Below are 26,044 nucleotides of genomic sequence, written 5' to 3' on the forward strand. Positions count from 1 at the left end.
CCCACTCTCGACACACACACAAATACAAACACACTTTGTGTTAGAGCCAAGGGGGATTCCAGGGTTGCGGGACACAAATCCACCTTGAGCCGGCTTCCCCATAGGAGACACTCTGCTGCCCCCTTGTGGCTTTAACAGAGTTGACGCCATCTTGTTTGCTACAAGATTTCCTATGTCTGGAGGGCCTGACCCCCACAGGGAGACACAGGACAGGACTCTGCCCCAACCCCCGCTACCGCCAGCACCCACGCTGATGTGACTAACCTAGTGACACTGAGAATTATTGTCTGCACCTGGCTGGGTCACATGACAGCCACATGACCTTGGTGCATTGTGTCACCTACTCACACATACTGTGGCAGGGTCTTGTTGAAAGAGGATATTGAGAAGGACTCAGGAGATCTTAGAAAAGTTCCTGAAGCATGTGAGGAGGGCTAGTGACATCACCTCCATGGAGGGACACATTTCAAGGTCCCGTGGAACGGCCCATGCTGTGACACAGAGGCATTTTTCTCAAAACCTACTTTCGGGTTGTGTAGCCCGAAGGAATAAAAACACAGAACCCAGGGAGCCACAAGCTCAGCTCAGTCAGGTTTATTCACTGGACATCAGGGAGCCACTGAGAGCAACCCAGGAGGGCTACCTGGAAGGAAGAGGGCAGGACCACTGGAACCGAGGTCCCGTGAGTGACCACCAAGGTGTCCAGGAACCTCTGGGGGAGCCCCTGGGATTCTTCAGCTGCAGCCCAGCTGGATTTTCAGCTCCTGAAGCTGTTGGCTACTAATGTTGTTGCCACCGCACACGATGACCACAACAGAAGCCAGGGTGGAGCTCAGGCGGCCCTCAGCCTGGAGCCTCCACAGGATGCCCGAGTAGATGGAGGCCAGGGCGGCACCGCAGGCAGGTTCCACCAGCATGCGCTCGTCATCTGTGGGGAGGACAGGGTTGGGGGAAGGAAGGGGGGAGAGCTGTCGTCAGTCTCAGCAAGAAGCATCCATCTATCCATCTCTCTCCTCCGACATCACAGGTCTGACTTTCTACAGATCTGCTCCATCACTTGTCTGTCTGTCCATCCATCAGTGTAGCCTTTGTCTGAAACACCAGCCATCCAACCAGGAGCCATTCACCCATCTCCTACCCATCATTTGATTGGTCATCCATCAGACTGTTCGTCAGTGTGTCCATCTACCCACCAATCAATCCACCCGCCTGTCAATCCACCCACCCACCCATCCATCCTCCCGTCCATCTATCCACCCACCCACCCATCCATCCTTCTTTCCCTCCACTGCCCATCTTTCCATTACTAATCTTCTCCACTCATACATTCATCTATTCATTCAACAAACACCTCACTCTCTGCCTGGCTTTGTGCTAGGAAGACCTAAGAGACATAATAGTGGCTAAGACACAAAGCCTCACCCCGACCCAGCCACACCTCATCAGAAGATTAAAAACTAGGCAGCTGTAGACAGCAGGGTTAGTGTATTGGAGCTCTCTTGTTAGTGAGGTGGTGTGGGGAGATCAGGGTGGCTTCCTGGAGAAGGCACCATAACGGATAACTCGTCATCACATGGGCAAGCAGTAGGGGATTGGGTCAGGACAGACATCTGGAGACAGGAATGTGGGAAGGGCACGTGCAAAGGTCCTGAAGCTGCTAAGGCTTTCTCCTCCTCCCATCCACAACTGGACACGCCCCCGTGACATCACCACTGGACACGCCCCCATGACATCACCACTGCCCAGCCAGCCCAGTCCCCAACACTGAGGACAAGGTTGAGTGAACAGAGTGCCAGGCCTCGCTCACCCAGGAACCTCTGCACAGCGCTGACAGCCTCCCGGTCTTCTACCACCTCAGAGAGGACCTCACACTCCTTTGCACACTCCAAGGTCCGTGCAGCCACCGTCTTGGCTCCGAGGCTCCTGGCTACACTGTGGGATGGGGGAAGGGGGGTGGAAGAGCAGACACGTCAGAGCCCCACCCTGCTGTCCCCAGGTCACCCACATCAGGTCAAGCAGACCTATGGGGTGCCTGCACCCCCCAAACAGCTTGGACGAATAGACCATAGGATAAAGACGCCCCATCCTCTACCCCCTCAGATGCCCACCCAGGCTTACCTGGTGATGTCTGGCAGGGTGACCGGCCTGCCTGCCTGCAAGGCCGCATTGAAACTGTGCGCCCCGCGGGTCTCCATGGCAACGATGGGCACATGCTGCCAGCCCACCTCCAGCAGGCCAGCAGTCACACCTGCCAGGAGCCCTCCGCCCCCCACGGCCAGCACCACGGCACCTGGAGGGGTCCCTAGTGACTCCTTCAGCTCCCGCACTAGGCTGGCATGGCCTTCCCTGTGGGGTTTGAGGGTGATACATGATGGGACTTCCGGAATAGGTGACCCCTCCTTTGCCACTCAGAGGCAACATGATGCAAGAGGGGTCCCCTGGACTTCACCCTTGCTCTCCATCCATTCATTTCTTCACCCACCCACATGTCTCCCCATTTTTCTCCCAGTCTTTCTTGCCTTTCCCAAGAATATCCTTATCAGTTAAGAGGGATCAGCTGGAGTTCTGGAAGCAGCCCCATGACCAGCTGTGTGCCCTCGGGCAAGTGTCTTGACCTCTCTGTGTCCCAATGGGCTTCCTAGTAGCTACCTATTCCTTACAGAAGAGAAGCAGGCAGGCAATAAGGGAATGCCAGCAGCCTGTGCACCCGGCCCCAAGGACATGTTCAACAGAGGATACTTCATGTTACAATGTCCAGTTCACCAATGGGGAAACTGAGGCACGGGCCATGAGGTGCTTTACATAAAACACAATTCCCAAGAGGCCAGGTTCGAACCCATGTCTGCCTGGCTTTGAAGTCTCTTCTCCTTTCTGGGCCTCAGTTTTCTCTTCGGTCCAGTGAGGGTCCTCCTACCCCCACACACTCTGGCTTCCTAAGAACATAGTTGCAGCCTTACCATATAAGGGGATGGTCAAACGGGGAGACGTTCACCCAGCCGTCCCTTGTGGCCAGTTCTTGTGCTTTTACATTGGCTTCATCCCAGACCTGAAGAGAAGTAGAGGCCCCACAGAGACTCCACAGAGACTGTGGTGAAGCCCCCCCCCATTTCCTATGGGTCCCCCTGAATGACACCACACCTCCCAGGATAAGAACGGCAACCTCCAAATGGACCAAAGGACACCACACATCTCCCTCAAACTCAAAGGGACCCGAATGCTGTGTGACCCACAGGGCTAGAACAGCTCCAAGGCTGGTCACATAGAGCCGACTTTAGACCCACAGGAGGGGACAAGTCTCTCACACCAACCCCGCAGATCAGCTGGGTCCCAGCGGCTGATCCATGAAAGTCTTTGTCTCCTGATGGTGGCCCAGGGTGAGCTGAAACACAGGCAAGCCTGACCCTGACCCCTGTGCCCACCCTAAGTCACCCAGAGGTCACCTTCTGGGCATCCCCTAATCATGGAGCTTGCCTGGGGTACGGCCAGGGTGGGCTGTGAATGCCGGGAACATGTGCCTGGGACAGACTCCACCCATAGGATTGAGGGTTTGGGAGAAGCTGCTGTGTCCCACTCAGGGCCACAGCCCTGCTGAGCCCAGAGGGATAAACCCCAGGTGTATAGACATGACTGCCCTGTTCCAGAATAGATGGATGGATGAGTGGGTGAGCCAGTGATTGGTAGAAGTGAGTGGAGCGTGGTGGCGCATGCCTTTAATCCCAGCACTTGGGAGGCAGAGGCGGGTGGATCTCTGAGTTCGAGACCAGCCTGGTCTACAAAATGAGTTTCAGGACAGCCAGGGCTACACAGAGAAACTCTGCCTTGGAAAGCCAAACCAAACAAAACAGAAGGAAGCAGAGGAGATGAGGAAAGGGCTGGGGTGGTGCCAGGGGCTGCACAGTGTGTTTAGAGGCTGATTTGGGCATTATAGCTCAGGCACAACTTCAAGGGAGGTCCCGTTATTTCCTCCTTGGGGTCTCAGAACAAGAAACGGCATAATCACTCAGAGGGTCTTGTCTTATCAACTGCCAGCCTTTCAGGTCCCAGTATGCCTGAGGACAGGGGTTAGGGGGACACTCCCAGGCCTCTGACAGGAGTCTTCTCGGGGTGGGGCAGAGGTCCGAGCCCTCAAAGTGCAACACTCCTGTCCTGCCCCTTCTCCCTTCTCTCTGCCCTCCCGAGAGAAGATTGAAGACTAAGACACTGTTTCTGGCCAGTGTTCACCCACAAATAAATGGAGGCGATGCCCTACAGTGGAGTAGAAGAGGACACAATCCCGCCCTCAGCCCCGCCCCAGCCCCGCACCACCTCCTTACTTTCCCAGTCAGCTGGACCTCGGCCCCTTCCCCCTCCAGCCGCCTCACCACCTGCACGGAGGTGCCCTCTGGGAGCACGATGGTGACAGGGATGCCCAGCTTATGAGCCGAGTATGCAGCCGCAATGCCCGCATTGCCCCCTGGGAACAGTGAGGAAAGGAGTTCCTCAGGCTTCTCGTGCCCCCCTTCTCTCCCCCTCCCTCCTTTCCCCAAACCTCCATAAGTCACCTGAGTATCTGTGCCCCCCACCCACCCACCCACCTTGCTGATTTACGTCAAGCCAATCAGAGAACGCAACCTCGGTGACTGCTACGGACATGAGAATGTCGCCCAGGCTACTGTGGGACCAGGACGAGAGGAGAGGGGAAAGGAGAAGCAAGAGACTGAAGGGCTGGATTCAGCGGGGCCTGAAAGCCATTTATCCAAAGAGTGTTCAGAACTTGGAGCCCCTGGTCTAAACCTCTGTGAGGTGGGTCTCTGCCGTTTGTGACCACCACAAGTCTCAGATTATGGGGAAGGGACTTAAGAGCAGATGGTATGGCTCTCTGAGACTTTGACCTGATGAGGCTAATCCTTAGTTGGGCCTGGTGATGGAGATCTGTAACCCCAGCGCTCAGGAGATGGTGACAGGAGAATCCAGAATCCTGTCAGCCTGTAACAAAGGGAGGAAGGAAGGAAGGAAGGAAGGAAGGAAGGAAGGAAGGAAGGAAGGAAGGAAGGAAGGAAGGAAGGAAGGAAGGAAAGAAGGAAGGAAGGAAAAGCCAAGCCCTGGATATTAACCTTTGCTCTGGCTGGCTCCCCTGCCCCAACCCCAGTCCCAAGGACTCCCAATAAAACAGAAAGGGGATGAGGTCACCTGAGGAGCACACCAGATGTCTGCATCCCCTCTTGGCCATCTGGAGAGAGAAAGGATGGAGTTGGCGTCACTTCGGTCATGGAAACCTTTATGGGATGTAGCCCGGTGCTCCACCCACACCAGACAGTCCTTTCCCCCACCCCCATAGGTTCCCGCACTTCCTCCACAGTCCTGTGCCCACCCTCCTTCACCTGCTGGCAGAAATGACCTATGCCCCGGATCTTGAAGGAGCCAGCTATCTGCACATTCTCGTATTTGAGGAAGACCGGCATGCCTGCCACCTGAGACAGCGCCCAGCTCTCCAGCAGGGGCGTGACCCTGTGGAAAGGCTCCGCCCCGACGCGCTCTGCCAAGGCCTCCTCCATTCCAACAGCGTGCTGACCACCTGCAAGGAGGCATAAAGGGTTTGCACCCGGTCAGACTCTTTAGCCATGACAGGGGGAGGAGAAGGACGAGGCCCCTGAGCCCGACCACCGCAAATCTTAGCCAGCATCCAAGCTTCAAGGTCCAGGTGAGTATCTGACCATCTCTGCACCCTGGTTTCCCAATCTGAACAAGGCAGATTGTCCTGGGCGCCCGTTACTTAATACCTATGACTGCCCATAGTGCTGAGGACACAGAGTGTAACCAAAGAATAGTAAAAAAAAATCATTCATTCATTCATTCTTCATTCATTCATTGTTTTGTTTTGTTTTGTTTTTCATTAAAACACTGGTTTAGCGGGTGCCAGGGAGTCCAGACCCTTCCGTACTCCTTCACCTTTGCCCATGGCAATCTTAAACCCTTCTCCCACTTATCCATTCTGTAGGAGCCACAACCCGTGTCTCTAAAAGCAAAGATGCTTTTATTATAGTTGCTGTTGAGGGATAGCCCAGGCTAGCCTGGAATCCACCATCCTCCTGCCTCCACCTCCTTAGTGTTGGGATTATAATGGTATGATACCACACTGACCCATAAGGTTTTGTTTTGCCTTTTAATGTAAATATGTATGTAGCTTTACAATGGTTCACATTGGTCCAAATGTGTGGAGGTGATGGCTTTATATTGGCTACATAACAAGTTTCAAGCTAGTCAGGGCAATGCAATTTGTCTCAAAAGGGGGGTGGGGGGCTAGAAACATGGCTCATCTGTTAAGAGACCTTGATGTTCTCGCAAAGGACCCAGGTTCAGTTCCTGGCACCCTTTGGGGTGCTCACAGCCTATGGCCCCAGGGAGCCATAGAACCAGTGGATGCCAACCCAGAGCAGAAGTGGGATCAAGTTGTGTCCAACCCCAAAAGTCTTGAGATGGGAAGGAGTTGGACCACTCCCTCCCTGCCTCTCCCCCAAAGGTTTAAGAAGCTGTTGTTCTCCCCTCCCCACCCCAATTAAAGGAGCTGCTCCCTGAAGCCTGTCTCCCTAGAATTCATCACCCTGGTTGTTCTCCGAATCCCTCCAGTTCTAGGGGTCTGGTGCCCTCTTGTGGCCTTTTCTGTCACTGCATGCACCTGGTGGGCAGACATACACACCGGCAAACACATGTATACATACAAATAATTTATAAAAGGTGTAATAAAAGGGGTCTGGTGAGATGGCTCAGCAGACATTCCCACAGGAGCCTGATAACCTCGGATCGATCCCCAGGAACCACTTTAAGGTGGAAGGAGGGAGCAAATTTAAAGGAGGGGAGAAGCAGCCGTAGTGAAGGATACCACCCATCCCACAGGAGGCAGGAGCAGGCAGATCTATGAATTCAGGAGCAGTCTGGGCTACAAAGTGAGTAGCCTCAAGGCTAGCCTCAGTTACGTACTGAGAAAACTTTGTTTCAAACTACCAAACTGAAGCTGAAGGGACGAGAAGAGAAGAGAAGAGAAGAGAAGAGGAGAGGAGAGGAGAGGAGAGGAGAGGAGAGGAGAGGAGAGGAGAGGAGAGGAGAGGAGAGGAGAGGAGAGGAGAGGAGAGGAGAGGAGAGGAAAAGAAGAGGAGAGGAGAGGAGAGAAGAGAAGAGGAGAGGAGAGGAGAGGAAAAGAAGAGGAGAGGAGAGGAGAGGAAAAGAAGAGGAGAGGAGAGGAGAGGAGAGGAGAGGAGAGGAGAGGAGAGGAGAGGAGAGGAGAGGAGAGGAGAGGAGAGGAGAGGAGAGGAGAGGAGAGGAGAGGAGAGGAGAGGAGAGGAGAGGAGAGGAGAGGAGAGGAGAGGAGAGGAGAGGAGAGGAGAGGAGAGGAGAGGAGAGGAGAGGAGAGGAGAGGAGAGGAGAGGAGAGGAAAAAGAAAAATTACCCTCTTTTTGTCTCTATAGCAGAAGATTGGTCAGGCCCTTTGCAGTTCCAAGGTCGGCCACCAGGGGGTGTGAGCTGCACCCCATCTCTCCTGCCCAGGAACCCGGACCTCTTATTTAAGTGACTTGACTGGGGGTCTGTTCATGAATCTGAACCTTTGTCAGGATGGCCCTGGAACTCCCCAGACAAGGCAAACAACGCAGACCCTTCTCATCCCCTTCAGCACCCCTCCCAGGGAAAGGGGCCTATGAGCTGTACCCAGTCTCCAAACTCCTGTGCTGGCAAGTTTTTATGTCACTTGACACAAGCTAGAGTCATTTTTGAAGAGGGACCCGCAACTGAGAAGATGATCCTACAAGATGGGAAAGCCCATGGTGTATTTTCTTCATAGGTGATTGATGTGCGATGGTGCAGCCCACTGTTGGCGGTTCCATCCTTAGGCTGGTGGTCCGGGATTCTATTTCTATTTTTTATTAAAGAATTGTGTGTGTTCACATGCACAAGGGCATATGTGTGTGTGTGTGTGTGTGTGTGTATACTGTAGCTGCCTTCAGACACACCAGAAGAGGGCATCAGATCCCATTATAGATGGTTCACAACCATCTCTAATCCTAGTCTCATAAGATCAGATGACCTTTTCTGGTGTACATATAGATGTATATACAAAATAAAGCATCCACATACATAAAATAAATCTTTTTTTTAAAAGTCTCCTTTGGGTATGGAGTCAGGAGAGACCTCTTGGACCAGAAAGATAAGAATGAGCTAATTATGTACCACACCACACACTGGGCAGCTCTGGGCAGCACAGGGTCCTTAAGAGGATTAAGTTCAACCATGAAAAGGAGGTGTCTGTCCACTGTACCCTGCATTGCTTGATAAGGGCTAACTGTTGTGTGGGGCTGGCTGGAAACTGGGCACGATGCCCAGCTCCTTCCTTCTTATCTCAGAAGGCACTGAGAAATCCTGACAGAGGCCTGTATTTAACTCCATTTTGTAACTGGTGACCCAGAGGGGTTGGTACACAAGGCCACAGGCTCAAAGTTCCAGTGCAGGTGTGGGGGTTTCCACACTGTATGGCATTGGTTTTTCAAGACAGGGTTTCTCTGTGTAGCCCTGGCTGTCCTGGAACTCACTCTGTAGACCAGGCTGGCCTCAAACTCAGAAATCCATCTGTCTCTGCCTTCCAAGTGCTAGAATTAAAGGTGCGTGCCACCACTGTCCAGCCACTGTGTGGCATCTTATCTACTGGACTGTTCTTTTTCCTCTCCCTCCTCCTTACCACCATCATCATCATTCATTCATTCATTCATTCATTAAAAATGAGACTATTTGGTACCATTGGCAATTATCCATAAGAGTCGCACACCTTCAATCCCAGGACTCGGGAGGCAGAGGCAGACAGTTCTGTGAGTTCGAGGCCAGCTTGGTCTATAGAGTGAGTTCCAGGACAGCCACACAGAGAAACCCTCCCCTGAACAAACAAAAGCAGCAAGGGAAAACTGCTGAGAGCTCGGCTCTGTTCCCAGGCCTCTCTGCTCCTCCTGAGGGGCCACTTCACCACTGTCACCCAGCTGAGCCAAGACCCAGGGATCCCACCTCTCACCACTGAGGCAGGTGCTGGAGCTGAGCAGTGAGGACCCAAGTTCAGCTCTCCAGCACCCACATAAAAGGGCTTGAACAGCTGGGGCCCTGCGACTTTCTTACTGGAACCCACTTGTAAGGATTCTCATCTGGTCTAGTCCTCACTCCGCTCTGACAGTCCTGGGGTCCTTTCCCCATGGGCCATTTAGTGGCACACGACAGCTAAGTCAGGAAAAAAAAAAAGACTAGAAAGCCAAGCTAACTGACCGCCCCTCCAGCCAGCACACCCTGCTAACTACCCTCAGGGACTGCAGGGCCTGCCTTCTGTGGGGTGACAAGATAGGGCAGATGCTACTCGACTGATAACCACCCTTACACCCACTCACTGCCCAACACACTGCCCCACGGTCCCCAGCCACTCCCACAATGCCTTCCTTACCTTCCTGAAGGACAGCCCAGCCAGGACCAACCTGGACTCACTGGCTACCAGATCAGCTTCCGGCTACCAGGGCCTGGCCCCTCCTCCTTGTTAAAGGGACAGCTCCTGATTCTGGGGTCCTGGTGAGAACTCACAACAAAAAATGACCAAGATGAACCCATGGGGGTATTCAATCCTCTCTGTCTTCCTTACGCAGCTCATGGCTCGTGAACGACCTGGGCTCATCTAGCAAGTGTGGAAATGGAGGTTCAGAAAGCATACATTAGCAGGGGCTGGCCAGCAAGAGGTAGAGTGTACCCCTCATCGTGGACTCCTTCAATAACATAGGCACACCCCAGATCTGACTTTGTGTTCAGAGCTGTTGCTGGGTCAGGCCACTTTGCCCGGGTTCACACTGGGGTCAGCTTATGTTTGAGACAAGATAATAAAGATGCAGGCCAGGCATGGTAGCACACATCTTTAATGCCAGTACTTGGGAGGTAGAAGCAAGTGGGTCTCTGTGAGTTCAAGGCCAAGCTGGTATATACAGCAAGTTCCAGGACAGTTTGGGGCTGCATAGAGAGACCCTGTCGAAACAAAGAAAGAAAGAAAGAAAGAAAGAAAGAAAGAAAGAAAGAAAGAAAGAAAGAAAGAAAGAAAGAAAGAAAGAAAGAGGAGGGAGGGAGGGAGAGAAGGGGAGAGGAAGGAAGGAAGGAAGGAAGGAAGAAAGGAAGGAAGGAAGGAAGGGGAGAGAAGGGAGGAAGGGAGGAAAGAAGAAAAAAGGAAGGAAGGAAGGAAGGAAGGAAGGAAGGAAGGGGAGAGAAGGGAGGAAGGGAGGAAAGAAGGAAAAAAGGAAGGAAGGAAAGGGAGAGAAGGGAGGAAGGGAGGAAAGAAGGAAAAAAGGAAGGAAGGAAGGAAGGAAGGAAGGAAGGAAGGAAGGAAGGAAGGAAGGGGAGAGAAGGGAGGAAGGGAGGAAAGAAGGAAAAAAGGAAGGAAGGGGAGAGAAGGAAAAAAGGAAGGAAGGGGAGAGAAGGAAGGAAGGAAGGAAGGAAGGAAGGAAGGAAGGAAGGAAGGAAGGAAGGAAAACAGAAAGGAGACAGGATGAGCCTAGCCAGCAGTTGTCCCGTTCTCCAGTCTGAATAGGAAGAGTGACTCTCACATCATGTTCCCGTCCCTAACATTTCACAGTCAGCAGAGGAAGCCTGGGTGTTATTTACTGTTCAGAGCAACAGCTGCTCACGCCTTCCTGCACTCAATAAATAAATATTTACCAGACACCTATCACCCGCCAAGTCCCAAGACCTTTAACCTCAAACAAGATAGTGTGTCCCTTGCCTTCCCACAGGCCCTTGCTGTAGGAGGTGGGAGCTGGTGGGAGGTTGGGGTGGGTGTTGTCAGGCAATGGAAAGCCATGCTGAGTTCTAGGGTCACAGAAGGACTGAGGAGAGTCTGAGGAGATGGCATGTGTGAAAACCCCAGTATGGCTCTCCAGCACCCATGTGACAGGGCCAGATGAGGTAATGTGTCTATAATCTCAACACTACTAGAGTAGAAGGAGAAAGATGTCTGATTTGATTGGTTAGCCTAGTCAAATCCGCGTGCTCGGAGCTCCACGGTCAGACTCTTGTGGCCCTTCTGAAGGCTGAGACCCTGGAGTGCACCCTCAGCCTCAGTTTCCCCAGATAAAAAATAAGAGGCAAGAGTCAGGAAGGACCAGACGACACAGGTGTCCTGTGTCTTCCTTGGGGTCTTGTGACCTCTCCCCTCCCAGGATTGATGGTTAACCCCTGGCTGCCTGGAGCGAGGTGGAGCTGCTTATCCATGACCTATAACTAGGACCCCGCCCAACTCACCTCTGCCCTCACGTCATCCCCTCCCCCATCCTTGATAAGCGGCCAGTCTTGCTCAAGTGCCTGTAAGATGGAATCTGGAAAAGGCTTCCTGGAGGAGTCCCTCAGCTGTAGACAAGAATCTGCACTTATTATGTGCCTACGGTATGCCAACAGCAAACTTCCAGGGCTCTCACGCATGAGACTCGCTCTCTACCACAAAGCCTCTAGGAATGGAGTCTCTTTAATGTTTCCTGAAACAGATCTTGTGTAGTCCAGGCTAGCCTTAAACTTGCTATGCAAATGAAGATGACACTGAACATTTTAACTTCTCACCTCCACCACCCACATGCTAGAATTACAACTACATACGTGCACTCACGTGCACACACCTGGGGGTGGGAGAGCGGTGCTGGCTAAATGACTAAAAGCTAGTGCTACCCTTGAAGAAGACTCAGGTTCAGTCCCCAGCACCCAGATCAGGCAGCTCGCCTGCAGCAGCCTGTAATCCCAGTTCTGGCGGTTCTGATACCTCCATGGGTGCCTGCACTCACGTGCACACAAACATACATGCCATACACATGGTTAAAAATAATAAACTAAGCCAGGCGTGGTGGCGCATGCCTTTAATCCCAGCACTCGGGAGGCAGAGGCAAGTAGATTTCTGAGTTCGAGGCCAGCCTGGTCTACAGAGTGAGTTCCAGGACAGCCAGGGCTATACAGAGAAACCCTGTCTCGAAAAACTAAAAAAATAAAAAATAAATAAAAATAAAATAAGCTGGGCTGGGGTGGTGCACACCTTTAATCCCAGCACCTGAGAGACAGAGGCAAGCAAATCTCAGTGAGTTCGAGGCCAGCCCGGTCTATATAGAGTTCCAGGGCAGCCAGGGCTGCACAGAGAAACCCAGTCTCCAAAAACCACCATCATCATCATCATAGGGGTGCAGGGTTTCCCTATATAACCCTGGCTGACTTAGAACTCACTATGTAGATCAGGCTGGTCTTGAACTCAAAGAGATCTGCCTCAGACTCTCAAGTACTAGGATTAAAGGCATGCATCACCATGTCAAACTAAATCTTTCTTTTTTTTTTTTTTAAGATTTTTTAAATTTATTTTTATTATATGTAAGTACACTGTAGCTGTCTTCAAACACCCCAGAAGAGGGAGTCAGATCTCATTACGGATGGTTGTGAGCCACCATGTGGTTGCTGGGATTTGAACTTCGGACCTTCAAAGAGCAGTCTGGTGCTCTTACCCACTGAGCCATCTCACCAGCCCAAACTAAATCTTTCTTAAAAGAAAAAAAAAATATATGTGCAGTTTGTTCTTCATGTGGGTCCCTTAACAATTAGAGTAGAGGCTGTCTCTGACTCTGTTGCCTGCCTTTGGATCCCTTTCCCATAGCTGGGCTGCCTTGCCTGGCCTCAGGGGGAAAGGATGTCCTCAATCCTACTGTGACTTGATGTGCCAGGGTGGATTGGTACCACAAGGGGCCTCCCCTTCTTTGAGGAAAAGGGGGGGTTGGGGAGGGGTGGGAGGGTGGGACTGGGAGGGAAGGAGGCAGGGGGCTGTAATCAGGCTGTAAATTGAATAAATAAATAAATTGGTGAGAGAATAAAAGAAAAGAGATTAAGTAATAGAACAAGCCAAGTGCTGGTACACCTGTAATCTCAGCACCCCGGAGGCTGAGACAGTAGGATTACCATGAACTCCACATCAGGAATTGCTGCATAGCCAGACTGTCTCAAACCCTCCCCCGACACACATATATATACACATATATTGAGATGGTTTGCCAGGTATGAATACATGTCACCAACCTGATGACCTGAGTTCAGTTCCCAGGATCAACATGGTATAAGGACAGAATTGATGCCAGAGAAAGACCTCTGATCTATGTGCACACGCGCGCGCACACACACACACACACACATACATAAACATGCACATACACACATGCACACAGACATACATACATATAAACACACATGCACACACATATACATACATACACACACATATATATACATGTACACATACACCCAAATACATACACATGTACACACATACATACAAATACACACATACACACATGAATATATGTATACACACACACATACACGTACACGCACATACATACAGAGAATATATAAACAAATGTAATTTTTTAATTTTCAATGAAAACAGAAATGAAACAGCAGACTAGGCACAGGGCTCCTATGGGGAGGCCATGTGCTCAGCATTTAGAACACAGATCTTGGAGCCAGGCTCTGCTGCACCACTTCCTGGCTAAGTAACCCTAGGGAAGTCAGACAGCCACTCTGTGCCTTGGCTTAGCTGTAGGGAGAGATACAGGCCCCTCTCCTGGGAGAGCTGATGTGTGTGAGACACTGGGGCTGCAGCTGGTGCTCCGTTGTCACTCTGATGGTCGTAAAAGAAGTCACCTGAGACTGCAGCAGAGGTGGCAAAGCCACTGTGATGTCATTCCTCCACACAACATACAACTACCTGGACGAAAAACATTCTGATGATCCGAACATGTTTGGAGAAACCAAGTCCACTGCTCAAAGTCACAGTTGCTGGCTGTGATGAGGGAGAGGAGGGGCTGGCGTGGACAGCCAACTCCTGTCCCTGACACCTCGGGCTACCAAGCAGCCTCCAGGTCCAGACCTCTGGGTTGTTCATTAATCTTCACCCCACCCCCGCAGCCCAGATGTGCACCCTGTTCCCAGGACAAAGGGACCTTTCTGCTGAGGTGGGTGGCCCAGATGTGCACCCTGTTCCCAGGACAAAGGGACCTTTCTGCTGAGGTGGGTGGAGCCTCTGACACCTGCCAGCCACCCTCGGTCACAAGCCTCACCTCATTCCCTTCCTTGCATGAGGTAAGAACAAGGTCCAGGCAGGTTAAGCCACCAGGGATCAAGATCTTCCCATACACAACACAGCATGGCTCCTTGGCCAAGTTCAAAGACTCCCCATCCCTAACCAAGAAGTTCGACCCCTGGAGGCCAGAGAATCCCACCTTAGGGCATTATTTCCATCAGCCACCCTGGGCCATACCATCCTCTCAGGAAGGCCACTGTCCTGGGGTCACCGCGTCCTCTCAGTCTCTTGCCACTCAGCCCCCTCCCAGGAGCCCTTGACTGAACTTGGGGTGCCTTTGAGTTTGAAACCTTTGCAGAGATACTTCCCCTACACAACTCATTCCCAGATCAAGGGAAGGAGTCAGGTGCAAAAAAGTTAATGTGACTAGTTGGGTCAGCCATCCCAGAGACCAGAGACTAAGCTCTGAGGGACATTTAATCCGGGTGTGCCTCCCAAGAGACTTAAAAACTCACTTACAGCTAAGCACTGGGTGTAGTGCTGCATGCCTGTAATCCTGGCACTTGGGAGGTGGCAGCAAGATAAATGGATATCCTTGGCTACAAAGGAAATTCAAGGCCAGCCTGGGCTACATGGTGAGATCCTGTCTCATAGAACAAAACCTCTTGGACTTTGGAGAAATGGAAAGAGTTTGTGACAGAGTTGAAAACAACTCTGGGGTGGAGGGGCAGAAGGGGTCCCCTGAAGGGGCAGCTTGGGCTGGAGGAACAGAAGGTCCCCAGGTAACTGAACAGTTACCACCCAGCCACTCTGACTTCTGTATGTTGCTGTAACCCCTAGGAGGAAAGAAACAACAACAATAAAACGACAATTTTGTCACCTCGAATTAAGCACCCACCTTACCTAAGAACGAAGCCACGTGAGACAGAATCAGGAAGGCCTCTTCTGCACGTGCTCTTGGGGTGTGAGGTTTTCTGTCAAGGTCTTCACTTGCCAGTGAGCCGTGGCCCGGTCTCTCACAGGGCGTTTGACCTGGTTGGCTCCCCACATCCATCGTGGGGTCACCATAGATCATGATAACCGCAGGGAGAGGCTCCGGTGATTGCCAGGTCCTGACCTTGGCTTGCTGGCTGATTTTACACATTAGCAAAGACTGTTTGTCCCTGGGAATGACGCACGGTGGGAGTCAGGGAGTCAGTGCCACCAGGAAAACCCAGGAGTGTTCTGGGAGGTCCCCACCTATCCAGTGAGGGTTGCAGCAGGTGACCTCAGGGGAAAGAACTTGACAGTTGCCTGGTCCTCAGCCAGTGCCACCGATTTGGACACGGAGTCCAAAACAAGGAAGGGAGAGAGACTTCATTGTTCATTTGACACAGAGTCTCTCTGTATAACAGCCCCGGTTTCCTGGAACTCACTCCATAGACCAGGGGCCTCTAACCCACAGAGATCCACCTGCCTCTGCCTCCTGAGTGTTGGGATGAAAGGCGTGTGCCACCACGCCTGGCTTCTTTTCCCTTTAAAAGAATGTTTTAAAAAATGGTTTTTAGTCAGGCAATGGTGGTGAACATCTTTAATCCCAGCACTTGGGAGGCAGAGGCAGGTGGATCTGAGTTTGAGGCCAGCCTGGTCTACAGAGTGAGTTCTAAGAACAGTCAGGGCTACACAGAGAAAGAAACCCTGTCCTGAAAAACCCAATAATAATCATAATCATAATAATATATTTTGTATTTATTTGTCGGGGGGGGGGGGTTCATGTGTGCTGTGGCACACCTGCAGAAGTCAGATGACAATCTTGTGCGAGCCAGTTCTCTGTCTACTGTGTGGGTCCCTGATATGGAACTCAAGTCACCAGGCTTGGCAGCAAGTGTCTTTACCCACTAAACAATCCTGCCAGCCATTTTTTAAGCTTTTTTTTTTTTAAAGACAGTCTTGTGTATCCAAGGCTGGCTTTAAAACCACTGGGTAGCTGAGGATGACCTTGAACCCCTGACCCTCCTGTCTGTGCCTCCCAAGTGCTGGGCTTATGGATGTTTGTCACCACACCCGGCCACTTTTTTTCTCTTTAGAGGCACAGTCTCTTTCTGCATCCCAGTCTGCTCTCAAACTTGGCAATCCTCCTGCCTCAACCTCCCATGTGCTAGGATGACAAGCGGGAGCCAACATGCCCATGAGACACCTCTGGAAGGGAGTATGTTTCAGTAGCAGTTAAATAAAACATGCTTTGTAAACCAGACTTGGTAGTACGAAGCTTTAATCCTAGCACTCGGGAAGCAGAGGCAGGCAGCTCTCTGTGAGTTCCAGGCTAGCCTGATCTACAGAGCACGTTTCAGAACAGCCAAGGCTACACAGAGGAAATCCTACATTGGAAATCAAAACAAACAAACAAACAAACAAACAACAAAACAAAACATGTTTTGTACACTTGATGGTAAGTCCTGGCTCCAGCACCAGGAGGAGAGAAGACGGAGTGTCATTCCTGTCACCTGGCGGAGTTCCTCAGATGCAGATGTTGAATTCTGGAGCTGCTTCATTTCCTGTTGTAGGACAGCCTCCCTGGAATTGCGTGTCTCTGAGCATTGATGTTCTTCACTCTGATGACACCCAAGAAACATCTCCAGAGATTGTCCAGTGTCCCCCGTGGGTACAAAACTCACACCGCCCTGAGGACAGCTGTTCTGGATCAAGGAGGTGTGGGAAGGGGGTATATGCAAACAGGTTAGCAAAGCTGCTGACTGTGGGGGCTGGGGATCCGGATCAGCTGGTAGAGGGCCTTCCCAGCATTCTCGAGGACCTGAGTCTGATCCCCCATACCATATGAAGTGGGCACGGTTGGCATGCCCCTGTAATCCCAGCATTCTGAAGGTGGGGGCAGGAAAATCAGGAGTTGAAGAGCATCTTCGGTTACTCGGTGAGTCAGAGGCCAGTCTGGGCTACATGAGACCCTGACTCAAAGTTAATCCAAAAAATGAAGTCTAGACCCTTCAGGTGTGTCCAAACTGGTTCTGCCCCGTTGTCACCTGTCCCCAGCCCAACCCTCCTCATCAGATCTGCACTCTCTAAATACTACAAGTCCCAAGTGCCCCCCTGGGTTCAATTCCCAGCATCCTCAGCTACCCTCTGGCCCTGGAGACTCTCAGCAAAGGCTGTCCTCCAAGCCTATCCTCATCTACAAGGGACAAAGGGAGCCCACCCGCTCGTGTGGCTTGACACACAGGAGCCACATGATGTGGGACCAGGACCCCGGTGCTCTGGCAATGAGATGCTGGTACAGAGAGCACAAGGTGGCTATGTCCACACATGGGCTTTGTGTCGTCCTGGCTTGCCTACCCCATGTCCCTGACCCACACCTGTGGTCATCCATGATGTGGATGATCAGAAGGAACAATGACACCACAGGGCAGAAAAAGAAGCAGTCAGGGGACTGGAGAGATGGCTCTCCCGTTAAGAGCACTCACTGCTCTTCCAGAGGTCCTGAGTTCAAATCCCAGCAAACACATGGTGGCTCACAACCATCTGTAATGGGATCTAATGCCCTCTTCTGGTGTGTCTGAAGACAGCTAAGTTGTTTATTGTATTTAATGTACAGTACTTAGTGTATTTAAATACATTAAATAACACAATAAATAAACTATAAAAAGAAGCAGATGGGCTCTGTGTGTGTGTGTGGTGTGTGTGTGTGTGTGTGTGTGTGTGTGTGTGTGTGTGTGTGTGTGTGTGCGTGCACCCCTGTGGACACACAGGCCTCTGCACACAGCCAGGTACATGCAGATGATGATGGTGGTGTGGTGATGATGATGATGGTTGCTAGTACAGATGCTGATAAGAGTGGTGATAGTGTTGACGGTGGTGTCGATAGTGAACAGAAACATCAATGATGAAAGCTACTAACACTGACTGCCTGTTCAACTTCAAGTCTCTCACCGAACACCAGGTTCACCCATTCAAAGCCTGGAGCAGAGGTATCTGTGTCATCCCAGTCTACACAGGAACAGAGGCTGTGGAGGCCAAGGTTCTTGCCCAGAGACAGGACTTGAACTCGGATCTCCTTCGTGTTACCTACCCATCTGCCATTTTATATGAAGAGGATGGCAGGGGGTGGTGGTAAGCAAGGGATGTCAATCACAGTGCTGAGCGTCAACCCCACCCACACAAGTCCTGCCTCTCACTATCTCTGAGAGGAGTGCCTCATTTCCACTCTGTACAGACCCATTGTATGGTCTGACACTAATTTGGGTTTAGGTGGCTGAGCCTAAGCCCAATACTCCCCGCCCCTTTTCTTTCTATTTTAAGACAGGATCTCACTCCTTAGTTCAGGCTCAAACTTGTAGTCCTCCTGCCTCAGCTTCCACTGTGCGGGGATCACAGGTGTGAGCTACCATGTGGCTAGCCTGGGGCTGTTTCTTAGCGATATACTACGTGTCCAGCAACTGCCCGGCTTTTTTGTTATTCTGAGACTGACCCCCGGGTCCCTGGCAAGGGCTTTTCAGTGCCGCATGCCTTCCTCCGTGGCCGCCCAGCCCCAGCCTGGACCAGGGGGCGGAGCTTGCTTGGGGGGGGGGTGGCCTGCCTGGGCCCTCATTGGCTACCCGGAGGCTCAGCCCTGAGAATAAAGCCCTGGAGTGTCCTGCCAACTTTGTACTCTCCCAGGACACAGACACAATCTACCCCTCTCGCTCGCTCTGTCCAGCTCCTCCTGTGCCGGGTATGTGGCCCCCAGCTTCAGCCTCACCCCAAGGTTGGCAGTCAGGGACAGCCAGAGCAGGGTACCCGGGAAGTGGAGAGGAACTGGGACTCATCCAGTTTAAGTCTCCGTGTTCAGATCTGTAAAATGGGACGAAGTGGTAGGACCTTCTAGATCAGGATGTCGCTGGGGTGGCTTGTGGCAGGCTGTCTTTGCTGAATGCTCGCATGAGCCAAATGACAAAGAAGGGACTTCTGTTCTGGAACCCATGTTGCACTAGACACTTTTGCCAAGACCCCCTGCACTTTTTTCTCTCTTGCAGGTCATACTATTTATGGCGCCGGATGGGACTGGCCTCTGGGGTGGGAATCAGAACAGAGTACCCTGCCCATTTCCCCCAAGGTTCCCAATGCTGCAGCCTGGGACTGGGACTGGTGGGGCTCCCCACAGCCACCTGGAAGGGGGTTGAGTGGTGGAAACTATCCACTAGCCAGAGGCTGCAACAGCTGGGCCTTTTGGGTCCAGAGAAGACCCACTATACCAGGATGGGACTAGCTAGGACAAAGCAAACACATTTGGAGGTACTCTTGATGTGTGCCATTCTTCCCGGCTGTCTTTCAAGAGGCCTTCTAGAAAGAGGAGTCTCTGGTGGGCTGGCCTATTATCCTAGCACTTGAGAGACTGAGGCAGGGGGAACACAAGGAGTTTGAGTCTCTCTCTCTCTCTCTCTCTCTCTCTCTCTCTCTCTCTCTCTCTCTCTCTCTCTCTCTCTCTCTCTCTCTCTCCTGAGGCAGGAGGATCACAAGGAGTTTGAGTCTCTCCTACACTCACACACATGCCCTTGAATACATGTGGATGCTCGGAAGAGACACCATCTGCCTGGGTTTGATCCCACTTGGCTCTGGATCTCTCTCGGGGCTTCTCGAAGGGCCCCAAGGTGACAGCAGCTGAGCCAGTGTTAGCCCAAAGGCTTCCTCACTGCCATGGCTACCAAAGGGACCTCGGGGTGCCATTAGCCAGACTTGAACTTGTCATGCTGTCTCTCCTGTGTCCAGGTTCCCTCTCAGTGTGGCAGCTTTGTGATGGGGTGGGCCAGGGTTCTCTGTTGTTTCTTCCCCATGTCAGAAAAAAAAATCTATAACTCTATCTTTTTAAAAGAACAAGGTCCTTTCAGAGCTCAATACTGGACTTCCAGGTCTTTTGGATTTTTTGTTTTGAAACAGGGTCCTACATAGCCCAGGGTGGCCTCAAACTCCCTACATAGCCAAGGTTATGAATGACTAATTCTCTTGCCTTCGCCTTCCAAGTGATGGGATTACAGGCCTGCCCCAAACCCAAAAGGCTCTTGTTTGGTTGTTTTTTTTTCCCCGAAATATGTATTTGTTGAACGCCAGGCATGGCAGGGCACACCTGTGATCCCAGCAATTGGGAGACTGAGATAGAAGGACCCAACATTCAAAGCTAGCCTAGGTCACATGGTAAGAACGCACTGAGCTTTTTTCCTTTTTAAAGGCATTTGTGGGGTTGGGATGTGGCTCCGTCTGCGAAGGGCTTCCCATGAAAGTGCAAGGACCTGTGTCCATATTCCCAGAATGGAGCACATAAAAATGCTGAGCTCAGCAATAAATGCCTGCCATCCATCACTAGGGAGCAAGAGACAGGAGGAGCTCAGGGAACCTCTGGGGACCTCAGGGGACCTCCAGGGAGCCTCCAGAAACCTTAGGGGACCTCCAGAGATCTCAGTGAACCTTGGGAGACCTCAGTGTACCTTGGGAGAGCTCAGTGAACCTCGGGGGACCTCAAGGGACTTCAAGGAGTCTCCAGGGTTCCCTTGCCAGCCAGTTGAACTGAATCAGGGAGCTCCCAGCTCAGTGCAAGACCCTGCCTCAAAAAATAAACTGGAGGGCAACTGAGGGAGATACTGACCTATGTTGACCTCTGGCCTCTGCACACATACACACGTGCACATGCACACACACACACACACACACACACACACACACACTGCTGAGCATAGAGGGATGCTGTGAACCCAAGGGCCACTCTTCACAGGTACTCCACTTGGTCCATTTCTTTTGTGTCTGCTGACATGCTCTGACCTCATGGGAATAGGTCAGTTGGGGCTGGTTCCTGGGGACTTTGCAGGAACAGACCACAGTTGACTCTGACTTTGCTTGGTCCCCATCTTGTGGCTCATTCTGAGACAGTTTAAACAAGCCCCTTCCCCTGAAATTGCCCAAGGATGTTTTTGGCCACTAGGTAGTCAGAGCTGAGATTTGATTCAGTGTCCTTTCTTTATCATTATGGGTATGAAAGAGGAGTCATAGAGCCCAGGAGGGCAGCCTCTCTTAACCCTCTGTATCTCCTCCCTGCTCCCAGCCATGGCTGCCCAGGAGTCCCTGCACGTGAAGACCCCGCTTCGTGACAGCATGGCGTTGTCCAAATTGGCCGGCACCAGCGTGTTCCTAAAAATGGACAGCTCCCAGCCCTCAGGCTCCTTCAAGATCCGAGGCATTGGGCATCTCTGCAAGATGGTACAAGGCAGGGTGGCATCCTGGCAGGAGGGGCAGCCCCTCCCACCTGACAGTTGTAGAGGCAGGTGTGTAGACAGACACCCAGGATTCCAAACCGAGTCAGGAAGGTGACAAGTGAACGGTATCCCAGAGTGTGTAGCAAGACCCCGTCTCTACAGAAATAATAATTTTAGGACCTGGGGCTTAGACAGCTCAGTGGTTAAGAGCACCGGCTGCTTTTGCAAAGGACCTGAGCTCAGTTCCCAGCAACCCACATGAGTTCCAGGAGCAACTGCACTCACGTGTATATAATCCAAAATAAGTAAACATTGGAATGAGGAGATGGCTCAGCTGTTAGGAATGCTTGGGGCTCTTTCAGAAGAACCACTCTCACCCTCAGCATCCAAGTCAGTGAGTGGCTCCAGCCCAAAGAGTTATTTAGAAAGCACATACATTTTATGTGCTGTCTTTAGACATCCCAGAAGAGGGCACCAGATCTCATTATGGGTGGTTGTGAGCCACCATGTGGTTGCTGGGATTTGAACTCAGGACCTTTGGAAGAGCAGTCAGTGCTCTTACCCACTGAGCCATCTCACCAGCTCAACAAAACAAATCTCTTTTATTGTTATTATTTATCTTATATATATGATGAGTACACTGTCACTGTCTTTAGACATACCAGAAGAAGGCATTACAGATGGTTGTGAGCCACCATGTGGGTGCCAGGAATTGAACTCAGGACCCCTGGAAGAGCAGTCAGTGCTCTTAACTGCTGAGCCATCTCTCCAGCCCCAACAAATCTTAAATAAATATTTTTTTAAGAAAATCATTTTAGAATAGGTTACACATATCAGGCTCTCTCTGGCTAAGGGGTGTCCACCCATACAGGTCCCTAGAGACTGACACCTGCCTCCTTGCCCCAGTTAATCTCCTTGGGAAAGATATACCTGAGAGAGAATGGTTCAGATACTAAGTGGGTAGGTTCAGCTTAAGATAGAAGATGTTCCAATGGGAGGGATGAACCTAGGCTGGGACTGGGGTGTGGCCTGACCCTCCCTCTTGTCTCCACAGAAAGCAAAACAAGGCTGTAAACATTTTGTCTGCTCTTCAGGTAAGTGCCCAGTTAACTTTCTTTCCCTTCGTAACCTGGTCTGTGCGTCCTGTGGCCCAGGACCAGGCACTGCTTCTCTCTGGGCCCCGGGACTCCGCACCAGTGTATCCATTCATCATCACCCAGATTTGGGGTTCCAGAATGAAGCAGAAGTCCCTCTGGAGATGAGCAGCCCCACCTGGGGTTCCAGACCCTCCTCCCTGACACGCCCTCTCCACTGACAGCTGGCAATGCGGGCATGGCGACCGCCTACGCTGCCAGGAGGCTGGGCATCCCAGCCACTATCGTTGTGCCCAACACCACACCTGCCCTCACCATTGAGCGGCTCAAGAATGAAGGTGCCACAGTTGAAGTGGTGGGAGAGGTGAGTGCGGACCCGTCGTGGGCAGGAGGGCTGATAACTAGATGGAGACCCTCATCATCTCAGTCTCTCCCCGCCCCGCCCCTTGCAGATGCTGGATGAGGCCATCCAACTGGCCAAGGCTCTGGAAAAGAACAACCCGGGTTGGGTGTACATCTCCCCCTTTGATGACCCTCTCATCTGGTAAGTTGGAGCCACCCCACTCCGTTCTGCCATGTGTGGTTTCTGCTCATGCCCTCTCCGGCACACCCAATGTGTGCAGGAGAGAACACACAAACGCACAGATGTACACATCAGCGATGAGGGGTCTCCAGGTGCAGAGACTCAGGGAGATCAGCTCATCTGGGGGTGGCTAGGAACAAACGGGCTAGGGAAGCATCAGTGGAGGTGGCTCTCGAGTGCCAGCATCTGTCTGCCATGAGCAGACAGAAGCTGGGTCCCTGGGAACCCTGGGAGTCGGTGGGGAGTAAGCATCCAAGGATGTAACCACTGGTGGGCAGGAAATGGGGATTTATCCACCAACACCCACAGCCATCTCCTCTCTCCATGAGTGAGGGGGCGGGGGGGGGGCTTGTCTCCTACACAATCAGTGTCCTGTGAGGAGGGCTGGGCAGCAGAAAGGTCCGAAGCCAGGTTCATCATTGCCTGGGATAGAAGGAACTAAAGACCTTAGTCAGCATCTTTGGCCAGCCATTGTGTCTTCGTGAAGCCCTGGCCTGACCCTGCTACCCTTCTCCTGTCCAGGGAAGGCCACACTTCCCTTGTGAAGGAGCTGAAGGAGACGCTGAGCGCCAAGCCCGGGGCTATCGTGCTATCTGTGGGCGGTGGAGGCCTGCTGTGCGGAGTGGTCCAGGGGCTACGGGAGGTGGGCTGGGAGGATGTGCCCATCATTGCCATGGAGACCTTCGGTGCCCACAGTTTCCATGCTGCCATCAAGGAAGGAAAGCTGGTCACCCTGCCCAAGATCACCAGGTGAGCCTGGGGCACCTCTCCATCACATGAGCAGTGGGATTGAGGCTTCGGGAGCTGGGCGCCCATGTGTGGCCCGTCTGACACAACGTGGGGGGAGGGGGGAACCGCCCTCTTTGCCTGCAAAGAATTTATAACCAACCCCCACACCAGTAGCTTAAACCAAATTGAACTCTAGTTCTATTAGGGGCAACTCCTTGGAGCAGGAGGCTGAGTTCCTAGAGTCTCTTCTCCCATCATTCTGGGTGTGCTGACCTAGGGTCCAAAGTGGCTGCTTTTGTGCCAGCCACCACACCCACACTCCATCTGAGAAGAGGAAGGGAGAGCAGAGGGATGCTCCTAAACTTTAAAGACAAAGTGGAGCTGCTCTCCAGCTGACAGCGGGGTCACACCCAGCAAACCAATCATTAGAGCTGAGAGTGTTGGGAACGAGTTGAACCAGGTCTGCTGAGCACCTTACCTAAGCTGTTTGGCACACAGTATGGAACTGGCTGTTTCTTGCTGATAGGCTGATGGAGAGCTGCCACCCAGCATCCCAAGAGTGAACTGTACTGCAAACCTATAGTCAGGGTGTGTGTGTGAGGGGGTGTGTGTCAAAGCTCAACTCTCTAAGTCTATTTTGTACCAAGTGTGGTTTGTTGTGCCACCACATTAAACTCTCATAGACGAACTATCAAAAACCAGAGCTGTCTATACTTGCTCCTATCATGCATTGGGCAGAGCTGGGTCGCATGTCCACACCTAGCTGCAAGGGAGGCTAGGTAAGGTTTGCCGTAGACATCTACAAGTATGGCTAGAAGGGATTTCGAGGGAGAAGACGGCTCTGTCATAGATAGGGAACACTGAGATTCTTTCCGGATTTCTGGGCACCATGTCTCTATTGGGACTGATGCTGGTCTGCTATCACTACTCTTTCCTGCCAGATGGAATATGGGGTGCAGTAGTTGACACTCCAGCAGCCATTTTGGATCCTGAGTTAATATGACCCTGGGGCAGCTATTGCCTAATGTTTCCCATTCTGTACAACTGAGCTTGGAAAGAGTGTGACACCTGACATTTTTGGAAGGACTAGCTCTCCCTGTTCATTAGGTGGGGGGGGGGGGCTGTCTGAGAACCTCAACTAATCCATGGGATCAAGGAGTCCCTCTGGGGGGCTTCCTGGAAGAGGAGGCAAGTGAGCAAAGCAGGCAGAGGTTACAAACTGGGGTGGGGGGCAGCAGGGCCTTCAGGCATTTGAGTCAGGCCAGTTTGATGCCCTAGACCACTGTGCAGGATCCCAGGGCTGGGCAGGGGTTGCCACTCCCACCACTCTTAAGTCCTCGCCTCTCACGTGCACCCTTCTACCTTGTCTCTCCCCCTGTGCCGACCCCCCTCCTCATCCCCACCTCCCAGTGTTGCCAAGGCCTTGGGCGTGAACACAGTCGGGGCGCAGACCCTGAAGCTGTTTTACGAACACCCCATTTTCTCCGAGGTCATCTCAGACCAGGAGGCTGTGACTGCTCTTGAGAAGTTCGTGGGTACGTTCTGTGGAATCTTTTTGCCCCTTGACTTTCTCCCTCCTCAGCCTAGACTGTCTCATGCCAGTCCCTGGTAAATGTGAAAGCCACTCACGAAAACGTGAGTGGTAATCATGATAGCAGTAGCTGGGATCAAAAGGGAGAGGACCAAGATAAGCTGGGCTTGGAGATGATCTTTAACAGAACTCTCTGGGGTCAGCCTTGAAGATGGCCAAAGAGAACAAGAGTCAGAACACTCACTGCCATTAATTATCTCAGCTTGCTGCCACACGGGAGTGACCGTCTCAGGTGCCTGAGTGCCCTTAGCACAGGCTGTAGGAACAAGCAGTCCTAGCCACAGGGCGATGTTGAGAGCTGACCAACCCCCTTCCCCTCCGCAGACGATGAGAAGATTCTGGTGGAGCCCGCGTGCGGTGCGGCGCTGGCTGCTGTGTACAGCCGCGTGGTGTGCAGGCTGCAGGATGAAGGCCGGCTGCAAACCCCACTGGCCTCGCTGGTTGTCATCGTGTGTGGCGGCAGCAACATAAGCTTGGCGCAGCTACAGGTACTCAAGGTGCAGCTGGGCCTGAATGGGCTGCCCGAGTGATATCTGCTGCTGCTGCCCTGGCCACCCTCAGAGGGGTCACCGGCACCCCCGAGTGGGGTGGGATACACTTGACAGTGGCCCCACCCTCCTTTACCTGTGTTTAATATGTGCACTTTTCCATTGTAAATAAAAAATAAATATATATTTATAGAGCAAAGATCTTTTGAGCTTTGTTTGTTCTTGACATGGGGGTCTATGTGCAGCCCAGGCTGGTCTCAAACTGGAGATC

General features: G+C 52.1%; 2 protein-coding genes across 2 annotated transcripts; one reads left to right on the forward strand and one right to left on the reverse strand.

The window, feature by feature from the left end:
• Positions 1-579: 579 nt before the first annotated feature.
• On the reverse strand, positions 580-15,159 carry Sdsl (serine dehydratase like). Its single transcript, XM_021162663.3, has 8 exons — positions 14,981-15,159; positions 5,361-5,554; positions 5,170-5,209; positions 4,314-4,453; positions 2,958-3,046; positions 2,119-2,346; positions 1,808-1,932; positions 580-928 (listed from the first exon to the last, which is right to left on the reverse strand). The coding sequence occupies exons 1-8, from the start codon at positions 15,150-15,152 to the stop codon at positions 735-737; spliced, it is 1,182 nt and encodes a 393-aa protein (XP_021018322.2). The 5' UTR covers positions 15,153-15,159; the 3' UTR covers positions 580-734.
• A 3,534-nt stretch (positions 15,160-18,693) lies between these two features.
• On the forward strand, positions 18,694-25,972 carry Sds (serine dehydratase). Its single transcript, XM_021163574.2, has 8 exons — positions 18,694-18,779; positions 21,138-21,292; positions 22,343-22,382; positions 22,607-22,746; positions 22,835-22,926; positions 23,488-23,715; positions 25,105-25,229; positions 25,610-25,972. Exons 2-8 carry the CDS (start codon positions 21,140-21,142, stop codon positions 25,813-25,815), a joined length of 984 nt encoding a protein of 327 aa, XP_021019233.1. The 5' UTR covers positions 18,694-18,779; positions 21,138-21,139; the 3' UTR covers positions 25,816-25,972.
• The last annotated feature ends 72 nt before the right edge of the window (positions 25,973-26,044 follow it).

Source organism: Mus caroli, unplaced genomic scaffold (genome assembly GCF_978045245.1).
Source record: "Mus caroli unplaced genomic scaffold, Mus_caroli_1 scaffold_4, whole genome shotgun sequence".
In the NCBI taxonomy this organism is placed as follows: domain Eukaryota; kingdom Metazoa; phylum Chordata; class Mammalia; order Rodentia; family Muridae; genus Mus; species Mus caroli.

What these genes read in the sequence shown, in the direction of transcription:
- Sdsl (XM_021162663.3), bottom strand. Translation starts at nt 15,152, where the DNA reads ATGATCTATGGTGACCCCACGATGGATGTGGGGAGCCAACCAGGTCAA. An exon ending in TAGGTCATTTCTGCCAGCAG is followed by an intron (nt 5,210 to 5,360) that starts GTGAAGGAGGGT and finishes TTCTCTCTCCAG; the next exon opens with ATGGCCAAGAGGGGATGCAG. An exon ending in ACATCTGGTGTGCTCCTCAG is followed by an intron (nt 4,454 to 5,169) that starts GTGACCTCATCC and finishes CACTGTTCCCAG; the next exon opens with GGGGCAATGCGGGCATTGCG.
- Sds (XM_021163574.2), top strand. Translation starts at nt 21,140, where the DNA reads ATGGCTGCCCAGGAGTCCCTGCACGTGAAGACCCCGCTTCGTGACAGC. An exon ending in TTGGGCATCTCTGCAAGATG is followed by an intron (nt 21,293 to 22,342) that starts GTACAAGGCAGG and finishes TTGTCTCCACAG; the next exon opens with AAAGCAAAACAAGGCTGTAA. An exon ending in CAGTTGAAGTGGTGGGAGAG is followed by an intron (nt 22,747 to 22,834) that starts GTGAGTGCGGAC and finishes CGCCCCTTGCAG; the next exon opens with ATGCTGGATGAGGCCATCCA.